General features: G+C 35.4%; 1 protein-coding gene across 1 annotated transcript; it reads left to right on the plus strand.

Annotated features, from left to right (window-relative positions):
* The first annotated feature begins 4,835 nt into the window (after nucleotides 1–4,835).
* Nucleotides 4,836–5,876, plus strand: LOC129235810 (protein dj-1beta). The gene is made up of 3 exons (XM_054869851.1): nucleotides 4,836–5,100; nucleotides 5,196–5,515; nucleotides 5,585–5,876. Exons 1-3 carry the CDS (start codon nucleotides 4,876–4,878, stop codon nucleotides 5,733–5,735), a joined length of 696 nt encoding a protein of 231 aa, XP_054725826.1. The 5' UTR covers nucleotides 4,836–4,875; the 3' UTR covers nucleotides 5,736–5,876.
* The last annotated feature ends 7,598 nt before the right edge of the window (nucleotides 5,877–13,474 follow it).

The raw sequence follows: 13,474 nt of genomic DNA on the forward strand, positions 1-13,474 counted from the left end.
ATAGAAAAAAGTTTTTTCTAACATCGGTCATCCCTCTGTAGACAATGGCAAACCTCTAAGTATATTTCTGCCAAGCTCCTCATAAAAACCATTGACCGTTCGGAGTCGGCTTAAAACTTTAAGTCCCTCCATTTGTGGAACAACTTCAAGACGCACACTCCAAATAAGAGGCTCCTCATCTCCCACACCCAATAAAGAGTGTGAAAGCCAATTATATATACATATATATTCCCTCAGATGATATGATATGGATTCCACTTCGAAAAACCTCCTCTTAAGAAAACACCATCCACAAACAAAAATTGTTCACCTCTTCGTGAAGACGGAAGTACAACCCAGAACAGGAGAAACTCTGAAAGAGTTATGTCTAAGCTATAGTATGAGTAGAATAAGACTCATTATAGAATAAGACTGATGAATATCAGTGCAATGCGATGAAAAACCCCATTTTAAAATTGTAACAACTCTTCGGACGTAAAAAAGGCGTTCGACGTCTTTCTGTTTCAATTCGTTCTGCAAACAACTTCGACATCTGTGGATCGTTTCCAAGATTTTCAAACAAATAAAAGGAGATTATTTAGTGTTGCCCAATAAATCTGCAAGTTCTCGTTTGGTCTGCTATTTGGTCGTCTGAGATATTTCTTATCGAAATCACAACCTGTTCTTCTTGGGCTCGTCAATAAATTTACCTATTCTAGTCAAGGAGCACTATGAGATCTCTTGTTGAGAGCCGTTTCCTTATTGTCATCGAGTTTGCAACGACGGCACCGAGTATTATACGTCTTTTTACCCTAAGAGTGGTGGTTAGTTTGAAAATATCCCTTCTTAACATTTTAAGAAAGTTCTATTTGCTTTTGATTTGTCGTAGTTAGGCCAAATCTGTGTTCCTCCTTCATTCGGCATTCGTCTCAGTCAGGCAAGTGTAGTTCCCTTTTAATCGCTCTAAATGGACAGACGAATGTCACTGTTTCGTATTCATTAGGAAAGACTCCGCTTTTGATCATTTCTTTAGCTCTCTAGTTATAGTTGGTATTCCTATGGCCGGGAACTAAGACAAATGTTATATCTATTCAAGCTTAGCGTCAGTGTGTACTTTTATGGTTATTCTGGAATTTGTAATTCGTACTTGCATCGACGAGAGTGCTGCTTTGCTATCTGATAAGATTCGTACTTCTTGCATTTCTGCTCTGTTGTTTTCCAATACTCTATTACAGATGCATGCAACTCACGAATAAACTACAGCACCTACGGATTTGCCCAGTTTCAAGTACTTTTATTTTATTTTATTTTTGTTTTTTTAATTTTCATCACTTTTTTATAAAAATATAGTTCATTCTGCAACAAGCACCGTATAAATCAAGGTTTCAGAATTTCAAACCTGAGAATTGATAAAATAAAAAATTTAACTTTTAATATAATAAAGTACAAGTTTGAAGTGAAAATCGTGCATTCGTACTAAAATTTATTGGGCTAAAAGACTTGGAAACCAATGTTTTTTAAAAAAAATTCTGAATAAAACGGAAACTGGCGATGGATAAGTCATACACTGAGGAAACCACCAGATAGCATCACGAGAATGGCACTGGACTGGAACCCGCAAGAGTTGTTTTGTTAGCAATAAGTTATGCTTTGAAAAAAAAAGGAAAAAATATAGTCAAAATGCTTAGGTTCTGGATTCTTATCCAGTTACTATTGAGCTGATCTCAAATAACTTCAATATCCTTGCCTGGGCAACCTAAAAGCGACAAAGATATCTGGTCCTTTTTCAAAGCTTTGGAGTATTTGCAAATTCGAAATCTGATGCAAGCAGCCCAATCATCACTTATTTTCTCTACTATCCGACTTCTCAAAGTTTGCATACTAAAATCCCTTACGCTCAATCTTCTCACACGGAATAACATCTGTTCTCTCTTCAACTAACGCGCCCAATTGCAGCTTGTCTCTTTTTTGCTTTAGGTCAAAATAGTAGCATCAGAGTTTGTCTCAACAGGCTTGGCCCACACTGCTAATAAACCATCTACAATGACAATAATTCCCAAGGAATTTTACATTAATTTCATTGTGAGAATCGATAAATTCAATTAATGAAAAAATCCAAGTCAATCACATGGTTTCCTCTGTAAATCAATCGATGTAATGAACAATCAATCAATCAATCTAACAATCAAAGTGTCAAAGGTGTTGCCGCGTGCGCTAACAGAACTAATGGAATACAGTAACAAGAAAAGCGAAAAGCGGAAAGCTTTTCGAGTGAAAAGTAGAAAAGAATTGATGAAAGATAACACCCATTAATTCAATAATTCCATACACGAATGTCACAACAATCGATTTAACTAATTTGTTAGAAAAAAAATAAATGTGAAGTTGTAGAGAAACTAAATAAGAAAAAAAATAAGGAGAGTAAGAACAACGGCGGCCGCCGTAGCCGAATGGGTTGGTGGGTGACTACCATTCGGAATTCACAGAGAGAACATTGGTTCGAATCTCGGTGAAACATCAAAATGAAGAAAAACATTTTGCTAATAGCGGTCGCCGCTCTTTAGGCAATGACAAACCTCGGAGTGAATTTCTGTCATGCAAAAGCTCTTCATAAAAAATATCTGCGGTTTGGAGTAGGCTTGGGACTGTACGCCCCTCCATTTGTGGAACAACATCAAGACGCACACCACAAATAGAAGGAGGAGCTCGGCCAAACACCCAAAAAGGGTGTACGCGCCAATCATATATATATATATTGTATATATATAAGAACATAGAATTTTTATAAGTAGGAAATGAGAATTTACGCTACATTTTCTGCAGTAGCAGAGGTGCTGATACCGGTTTGAATCGTATATTTTAACGCTTAGGTTAGGTTAGGTTGACCGGGCTGGCTGAAAGCCATCACATACACCTTTGGTCCGTAATGGTACATTTTTCTAATAGCGGTCGCCCCTCGGTCAGGCTATTGTAAGCCTCCGAGTGTATTTCTGCCCTGAAAAAGCTCCTCATAAAAATATCTACCGTTCGGTGTGGACAGTATTTTAAAAATAGAAGAAGACTTGTGGAATATTTTGGCTTCACTGGAGCGAAGAAGCATTCCCATCATGTATGGATCATAATTTCATTAATGTGGCTGTCTCAGCTAAAATTTTCATGATGGTTTCTGAATTTAACTAGGGTTATCTCTCACGGCCGTCATAGCCGAATGGGTTGATGCGTGACTACTATTCGTAAGACGTAGGTTTGAATCTCCGTGAAACACCAAAAAGAAGGAAAAGTTTTTCTAATAGTGCTTGCCCCTCGGCAGGCTATGACAAACCTCCGAGTGTGTTTCTGCCATGAAAAAGCTTCACATAAAAAATTATTTGCCGTTTGGAATTGGCTTGAAACTGTAGGTCCCTCCATTTGGGGAACAACATCGAAGGATAAGCTCGGCCAAATACCCAAGGTGGGTGTAAGTGCCAATTATATATGCATATACATATCTCGGATGATATTCGCCTTAAAAGTTCTCGAAACGGATTAAAACGTTGCGTTGGTCATCGCCCCGATACGCCAAAAGTATTTACGGTTCCAATTGGTAGTGTGGAATGGACACATTACCCAACTTGGTGTGGTTCGAGGCCTGTGCAAACCTCTGCGGTATATTTAGTCCAACACTCGGTTCTAATGCAACTTCACATCGATCCAATCTCTCCCCATGTTTGGCCGCAATAAAAGGTCTTCCCACGGCAGTCGATCTTACTGAAGCTTAATTTCCTAATGAAAATCCCTTCTAGACTGAAATGGCTTGAAGAAGATCCAACACCCAACACACATATATATATACACGGACGGATCTAAAATGGACACCGGTGTAGGATCAGGGTTATATTGCGAAGAGCTTTCTATCAGTGAATCCTTTAAACTACCGGATCACTGTAGTGTTCTTCAAGCGGAAATAAACGCTATTCATGAAGCCTTAAAATGGTTAGAGATGAACAGAATATCATCAACAGATATCTGCATTCTATCAGACAGCCCAGATGCCCTACGGGCCCTGGATGCATTCCAAATAATATCAAGGAGTGCCTTACGTTGTCGCCAATCTCTTAATGAGATGACCAAACAATATCGTATCATCTTATGCTGGGTTCCAGGCCACAGGAATATACCAGAGAGCTGTAGAGCTGACCAACTTGCAAGAGAAGATATCTATATGCCAAACATAAGTAATGTTTTGGAGGAACGTCTCGCAACTTTTAAGCTTCTCATTAAGAACGCACTAATCAGTTTTGCAAATCAAAGATGGATTAGCATCAATACCTATGAAATTTCTAGGCAAGCATGGCCAAGGCTAAATCTACGTCTGTCCAAGAGTATTATAAAATTGAGTAGACTCGGCCGCCGTAGCCGAATGGGTTGGCTCCTCCGAGTGTATTTCTGCCATGAAAAAGCTCCTCATAAAAATATCTGCCGTTCGGAGTCGGCTTGAAACTGTAGGTCCCTCCATTTGTGAAACAACATCAAGACGCACACCACAAATAGGAGGAGGAGATCGACCAAACACCCAAAAAAGGGTGCACGCGCCAATTATATATATATATGTGCGAGTGTGACATTACGAGCAAATTTCACGATATTTTTTTCATTTTTACAAGGAATTCAACATATTTCAATAAAAAACTGAAATAAACAATTAATATTTTCAGTTTCGATGCTTTCATTCTTAGCAAACAAATGTTTCAGCAACATTTGCACATAGCAACATTATTGTTATACACAGCTAAGACAAGCACCCCAAAATATAATTTCTGCTTGGCAATATGGCGCTCCCAAAACATCCCAAAACAAATTTCTTGTGACAGTTTGACACTGGTCTAAAATTTTCACCGGATCAAAAATTTACTACAGATGTTTGTCGCCTTGCGAAGGTCATTATTCAATTCAATAACACTTACCGGCAAAATAACTTCGGCAAAAGCTGCACAGCATCGTAGCATATTATCAACAGCAAATCAGTGGAATCTCGATTATAGCACATCCTGCAACATGTCTAAAACTGCATTGGTTATACTCGCTCCCGGGTCTGAGGAAATGGAATTCGTTGTAGCCGCTGATGTCTTGCGTCGTGCCGGGGTAAGTGCAAAAGAGGCGAACAGTCGGGCAACAAATAATAGATGCTTTAATTTGAGTTATTTTTAAATGCATATAACTTAACGCCAAACACTTAGGTTAAGGTAACCGTGGCAGGCCTGCTCGGTGCGGATGCAGTGAAATGCTCCCGTGATGTCTGCATTGTGCCCGACACATCTTTGGAGATAGCAAAGGGCGGTATATTCGATGCTATCGTTTTGCCCGGAGGGCTTGGTGGCGCAAAGGCAATGTCTGAGAATGCAGTGCTTGGCGCACTGCTCAAAGAGCAAGAAGCAGCTGGACGTATTGTGGCAGCTATTTGCGCTGCCCCTACCGCGCTTGTTGCGCATGGCATTTGCTGTGGCAAGAGTTTGACTTCGTACCCTTCGGTTAAGGATAAATTGGAGGGATCGTACAAGTAAGTGCATTGAATTGAATTTACAGTTTGGTTTTAAACATTTTTTTTATTTTAACTTTTTTACGTTAGATATGTTGACAACGAAAAGGTGGTACAGGATGGTAACTTGATTACCAGTCGCGGTCCTGGCACAGCTTTTGATTTCGGTTTAAAACTTGCAGAAGTTTTAACTAGTGCCGATAAAGCTAAAGAGGTGGCCAAGGGAATGCTCTTGGCATAAAGCTGCATAACAGCGAGTGATAGAAGGTGTACCTAGTTGAACTAAAAACTGTTTTGTCTAACTTTATTTATGGAAGAGATATTAAATATTTCTATAAAATTCGAATAAAAAAACGCTTAAGGATATATTACGATGAAATAAGAGCTTATAGATTTAATGTGTGCTGCAGTGGGAAACGCATATTAAAGTGTGTAACAATAGATTTTTTAAATTAGCAAGAGAGATTTTTAAGATATTTTCTTAACACACAGATGCTCAAGAGTATTGCGTTCGGAAACATGATCTGGTTTTAATGTTGAATTTGTAGCTTATCGAACTCAAATGAATATGCGCATACATGGAAAATACAAACGGCATAACAAAGTATGATTTCAGCATAAAAAGTAGAGCGGCATAGTCAGAATATACTGAATAAATTTTACAGCTATGTTGAGTATTCAGAGGAAATTTGTTGCCACGTTAATATTAAAAGAGAATACGCTTATCTTAATTTATCTGCACTCAAACAGGCAACTTCAGTATTTTGTCGAAAGTGCAATCAATTGATTTTTTAATATCATGCGAAGCTTCTGCACATATATGCATACTTATGTAAAGCGGCGTTCGATCCGTCGAGTTCTGACATTGAAGTGTTATTGATGAATGTCGCCCACAGCTTCAGTTTTAGTGTGGGCAAAGTTTTAGCCTGAGAGCAGAGTTTTCTAATTGTGCTTTATGTCTGATAGTGTAGAAGGCTTTTCGATAAGTCTACGACTACCAGGGCCAAGATTTCAGTAGTGGAATCAATTTGAATGCTTTCCACTTTTCGGCAGTAATAAGATAAGCTGATCATTAACCATCAGGTGGGTAGCCCTACTGAAGTAGTTAACATCCACTGTTCACAGATTTTTTAAACGATTTTGAATGCTTTCATCTTCCGAAGACCAGTTTAAGCAGCCTCCTGCTTTGAAGAATATTGTCCGTATCTACAGATGGATACAATTTAAATTGCTGTGAAAATACCTACGCATTATTCGATAGGTGTCTAGCGTTGATCAACAGCTTTTCTAGAAGCTATCACCCATGCAGACATGTGCTAAAGCCTGATGTGCTAAAGCACTGCACCGGACAGTAAATATACAGACGTTAACGACATCCATCGGGAGACTCTTATCCGTTATCGACATTCAACCACGCACCTATTGCAGAAGAAGAGCTTCAGCTTCCTCGCGAGACACGCGTAACTTTGGCCCAATTACGTTCTGGTTATCCAGAATCGTTCCCGACATACTCAATATGTGTCCGGCATGTGAAGGCACACCGCACGATACTAACCACCTATTCACACATGCCCTCTCAAATCCACTCACCTAAAACCCCTCTCCCTATGGACCCAACATGTCGAAACTCCACGTTTCTTGCGCCTACCATTAGATCAGTTAGACGATGACGATCGATGACTACTCTACACTGGCTGGGTTTAGTAAACTGCTACAACCACAACAACAACATCTTTCCTACATCAAGGATGGAGTTGCAGATGTTTAAACGTTTCTCGCATTCCGTTCCGTTTTTTTTTCGAGGTCGTCTTTTTTTATTTTCCATCTACTTCATTTTCCATCTTACAGTAGTACGGTGCAATAAATTAAGGAAACAAATTTAAATTTTTTGTTGTTTTATTACAATTTTTATCTGTATTTTCGCTTGTATTTCTTTATTCTTTTTATCATATTTTGTTATTTTGCTGTTATTGGTTGGTTGTTAGTTTCACTTCTAGATTTAATACGTTTTGTTGCTGTTGTTCAAGTTTTTTTATTGATTTTTTTTTTTAATTATATATTTTAATAATCATAATTTTATTATATGTATGTATATAAAGTAAATATATACATATAAATTTATATATATATTAATATATTATGTATTAGAAATATGTATAAATTACTATGCAGATAATTTATTATCTACATATTTTCGTGATAGTTTTTCTTTCAATTCTTCAAGGTTTACAATTTCCAAATGTTTTGCGTTGTGTTGCTGTTGTATATCGCTTTTTTGGTTTTGTATGTTTAAGCTCCCTTCCCTATGCAAAATTACCATGTTTTATAAAATTCTTTGAATGGGATGTTATTTTTTATTTATTTATTTTGTAGTGTTCACATTTCAATGCATTTACTTATTTCAATTTAAATTTTCAATTATGCACAATATTTCTTATTGTATTTTTTAAACTTAACTTAAAATAAATTTGTTTAAAAACTTAAAACAAGTAAAACTTATAAAACTAATCGACGCCTGTGTCCTTATTGAAGAACGCATGGGAGTTATTTCCATGCATGTATGTATGTGTGTACCTAGTATGTATGCAGTTGTCGTTGTTGTAGTGTGGAGTTAAGAGTAAAATTAGTAAATAGTGTGATATAGGAAAATTGTAAGTATATTTTTAAATTTATTGTTTAATATTAGTTTTTTTCAGCATTTACTTTTGCATTTCTTCGAAAGTTTACTTTTTTAATTATTTTTCAAGGCGAAAAGTGAGCAGAAATTCGCAAGCAAAAAGGTAGCGCAGAAAGCACCATACATATTCTCGTACATAGAAGTTATTTATTTCAGCAAAAAATATATATTTTCTTTATTAAATTTTCTGCTTATAAAAAGCAGCGGCCCCGTTTTATAAACCCTATAAAAAAATTATCAAAAATAAAAAAAATGAAAAATTTATATAAAAAACTGATTCCTTCATTTTAAATTGTCAAAAATTTTAAATTTAATCTGAAAAAATATTTTACTAAGTTACCTCGTCATTTACAAACTTTTCTATTTGGAGTTCAGTTGCTTTGAATTAAACATAGAAAAATAAAAACTCACTAACGATAGAAATATGGGCCCGTATTTACTCAGAGCCCTTTCAGAATAGCTCCTTTTCTCGACCACCTGAATGACAAAATATGACAGATTATGGTGCTCACACTCACCAACGTAATCGCCCATATCAGCTGACACGATGAAACAACGTTCTACGATACTACGGAACGGAACAGTTTAGTTTCATCGTGCCAGCTGATACGGGCTTACGTTTACGTTGGTGCGTGTGAGCACCATTACGCAGTTAAGCAACAGCAACAACAGCTATTTCGGAAATCACATAGATGCTTCAAAAAAGCAGCCGATTGACTGTTCACAAGTTTAATAACCTTTAAGGATATAAGCATTTATTTTGATGATCAAGCGACGATGAACGGCTGAGGCTATTGAACAAAGCAGACAGTATAAATTAGTCGAGAAATGGTTTCCATCGCTTGAGAACAATATTAATTAAATCACTGTTCAACTAGCTAGACAGTCAGCCAACGACGAGTTAGTTTTGAGCAAAGATCGTTCTCTGGGTGAAAAAGTTGCTTGGCCCACTACATAACGCCTCAGTTAGCGCTGTCATGTTTCAAGACAAGACGGAATTAGTTGCCATCGTAGGAGCAACTCAAGCTGATATAGCCGTAACACTCAATCGTGGTGACGCTGCTAATCGGGTACTCTCCTCAAAGCCTTTCTGTGCTGTATACAAGCCAACCATTTATATGAACAGCCCACAGAGTCTCATTAATTATTCATTTACTCGGTACTGTTCACTGCCCTTCCTCGCTTTTACTTTTCCTTTCGCTCTTATCCAGTGGTATTACAATACTGTGTCCTATAAACTTGAAGCCCTCCATTTGAGAGGCAACACCATGAAATTTACCACAAACTTTAAAGAGAAACTTGAGCAAAACACCTGTAGAGGATGCATACGCTCGTCTTTTATTATTAGTGAGTGTATTCTGCTTCCCATTTCTAGGAGCGCATTCGCTACATACTTGAGGAGGTTTAAAACTATTCCACTTTATTTTCACTTTTCGGTGATCATTTGTGCATAGAGACTACTGCGCTCAAACCGAACAACGGTCAGGCATAGCTCAGGTTAAAGATCTTTCTTCATTAGCTCACCCCCATGTAGGTGATTATCGGTTCGTCAAACCAGTCACCACGCCTCAGCCCACCAGCCTTACGAGATTGATGGATGTTCAAAAGACAGTCGGATTTACGCTAGCGGCACATTCCGTTGGGACTGTTGTACGTATCTGTTGACACTCTTCAGCTCTATATTACTCACTCTTAGTTAGTGTATTACGGAGCACTGTCTTACACCATCTCACACAACTAAATTAAGAGTGGCGCAGAATGAAATTTGCATAGCTTGTAACAAAAGGTAATGCCCTTTATATACTGCGTCTAAACTGACTTGGTTATGTATTCCTACCCTTATTTAGAGAGATCTCCGATCAGAGGGGCTGCAATCTAACTAGGAACTGGCGTCTTTACTTCCATACACTCTTTCCACCACAGCCCGTTTCACGTTACCAGAACGAACCGGTTTTACATGCCGCCAAATACAGCTAATTGAATTCCCCAACTTCAACACTAAACAGCCAGTTCTGGTCTAAGTGGGACTATTTGTTAATCAGCCAAGTTAACATAACCTATGACTTATGTTGTTATAACACCAACAAAACAAGAGAGGTTAACAGGCAGTCGTTGCCGCTTAATCAGTCGTCGTTCCCTTGCGTTACATCAGGGTTTGTATACGGATAACATTTTTCTGCCGTGATTGCAGGTGTCTCGCTCTCTGACGGTCAACCAATGCCTCTTGATATCACATGCGACTTTTACCCTTTTTGGATGTTTGGCCGAGCTCCTCGTTCTATTTGTGGTGTGCGTCTTGATATTGTTCCACAAATGGGGGAACCTATAGTTTCAAGCCAACTCCGAACGGCAGATTTTTTTATTTTCTTCATTTTGATCTTTCACCGAGATGCGAACCAACGTTCTCTCTGAATTCCGAATGGTAGTCACGCACCAACCATTCGGCTACGCCAGCCGCCTACCCATGTTACACTATCAGAAAAAAAAACGTCTACGTGGATTAGGTATAGCATTGCTATTTACTGCACTCTTTACCCAGCCATGTCGCTAAATTTTTCGTTTCTAACTTTCTGCCCTTTTCTCATGTATTTTATGTGTAGACCCTGGCTCGCACCTAGCTAAAAGCCTTATAAGCCTTATAAGGCTCTCTACCGACCTTCTTTTACTGCTCTTTATTATGATTATTTTTGTTAGTTTTGCTCTTTTTCACCTTACGCCCACGACGATCAGTGATCAAAATTATTCGTTCCCTTCATAGTGTATTAGATATTTTTAGAAATATTTTCCCAAAGCATTTTCGAATTTAACTTCACTCCACCTTCGTAAACTTTTCTTTTCACTTCTGAGTTTGAAAATGTTTAATTTTGTTTTACAATTTAATTTAATTTACTTACAAAATATAATTTTCTTACTTTAAGCATTTCATTGAATTTAGATTATTTTTGAAAAATGTAGTATACAACTGTGTTCGATTTTCGAAAATTGTCTTAATTTTTAATTTTGTATATTATCGCATTTTTCGGCATTTGATTTTTTTATGTTATTATAACCATTTCATTACTTTTTCCATACAATAAATCTACATATTTAACGTTTTTTTCTTTTTGGTACTTTCCGACTTTTTTAATTCTTTTCTTTTACGCTAAGCGTAGTGCTCAAATTGATTTTAATTTTATCTTATGCCAAAATCTAATTATATTAATTCTTTTTTTTCAAATAATGCCACGTTTTATACTATATTATTCAGCGTTGAATTTAATTATTTTTAGCTCAAATTAAAGTATTGAAATCAAGTAGATGTTATAATTTTGTTATTTACCTTTGCTTTCGAACATTTTAACATCAATTTAAGCCAAGTTACAAGGGATTTCCTCCTATAGTTTTCTTTAAATTTAATTTTGTTAATGTTTACGCAAAAAAATGTTCCGCATTTAGTTTTTTGACTTAACTCGCAATACATAATTTTTTAATTATTATATAATTTAATTTATTTATATTTTTCTGATTTTCATTGCGTGTATAAAAATATCAAAAGGGTTGCTTCTTATTTATTTATTTTTTTTTTTTTACTTCATTTTAGTTTTTTTTTTATTATTTAATTTTTTTTCGCTTTTCGGTGCATTTTTTTCTTGAATTTGTTATATAATTTTTTATTCAAATTTGCTGTAACTGTTTTGCATGAAGATTGCATGTGTTGTATAAGTGCTTTCAAATTCAATTGCTTATTCGTCTGCTAAACCACAGCAAAACTTTAATTTATTTCGTTTTTTGTTTGCTTGCCTAAAATATTTAATAAACAAATTATATAGATAAATATACTTTTGAACACGAGTTTAATATAAAGAAAAATAAATTCTCTGATGTATTATTTGTGTGTGTTAATTACTTCAAAAATTTATCAAATATTTGAGGTTAGGTTCGGTACTGCTAAAATTTCCGTTCTTTACTTTAACAAAACATTTTACATTTACACTCGATTTAATATAGTTTTTGAGCATTTAAGGAGCTTTCGAGTTCGAAATGAAGCTACACCCGTTCATTTTTGTCATGCATGTAATACAATTTCGAGTTATCAAATAATTCTCAATAAATATTTGTGATAGAAAAATACGAACATGCGTTAATTGAAGTTCTATTTGAAATAAATAATATAAAAGCTCTGAAATGTTTAGAAAAAACATACAAATAAAGACCATATATAAATATTTATAATTTTTTTAAATATTAAAATGACAGAATTTCTTTTAAAAATAGTCGTCAAAAATTGTTTATTTGTTTGGTCTGATTTTTTTCAAAATTTTAAACCCTAAAAATATGTCCAATGAAAATCAGCAAATATTATAAAAAAATCTTCTCCGCTTCTAAAAACCATAAAAATCTCAGCACTCTCAACTTTTAATAGCTAAAAGATACATACAAACAATTTTGAAAGCAGAAGTTTACTTGAAGTTCGTAAGCTTTGAAAAAAGAAATATATATGTATATGTGTGTGTTTGTGTTAAGAACTTTTCAAAATACAAAACCAAAAACTAAAACTAACACATTTTTAAAGCCCAGTTTGGTAGGATCTTCGAAATTTAAAAACAAGCACCATATGGAAGCGTAAATATCGTTCGACTTTTTTCAATATTCAAAATTTAGCAAGAACGTTATTAGATTTTATTATTATTAGATTATATTAGAACATTATAGATTTTCGAAATTCGAAAACAAAACACAAGTTTTGAGACCTTGAATTATTGTAATATTCATTCATTATTTAAATGGTTTTATTTTTGAAAACATTGAAAATCATTCAAGAAAAATGTTTTTAATTTGCAGTAGATTTCATAAAATGATTTTTTTTCTCTATGAACCACTTAGACCGTTATTTAGTGAGTTTAAATAAAATTTAGATTTTTTTCCTTTTTTTGTTTTTTGTTGTTGAACTCACTATTTCCAATTTATAACCCGAGAAACCTGAAAAAATCCATTTTTCGTTACTACGAAGGAGCGAGAAAGATTTTATATTTCCAGACAATGATTGGGCGTTTTTTTCAATAGCGTATGTCTCTGCCAAAAAATTCATTTTAATTGGTTAAGAATTAACTTTCTTTTACAAACTGCGGTTTATTTGTCGGGAGCGTTTATGATTTACTCACTAGACTTTTCGAAACCAATTAAATTTTGTGCGAAAATATTTGGAACGAAAATTTTCGATGAATGTCAATTTCCCAAAATAAAACGTATATCACTTATAAAAAATTTATTTAAAGAAATTTTAAAATTTAATGTTTTTTTATGAATTTCACACTACTTTCTAG

This window comes from Anastrepha obliqua, chromosome 1 (genome assembly GCF_027943255.1).
Source record: "Anastrepha obliqua isolate idAnaObli1 chromosome 1, idAnaObli1_1.0, whole genome shotgun sequence".
NCBI classification, from domain to species: Eukaryota; Metazoa; Arthropoda; class Insecta; order Diptera; family Tephritidae; genus Anastrepha; species Anastrepha obliqua.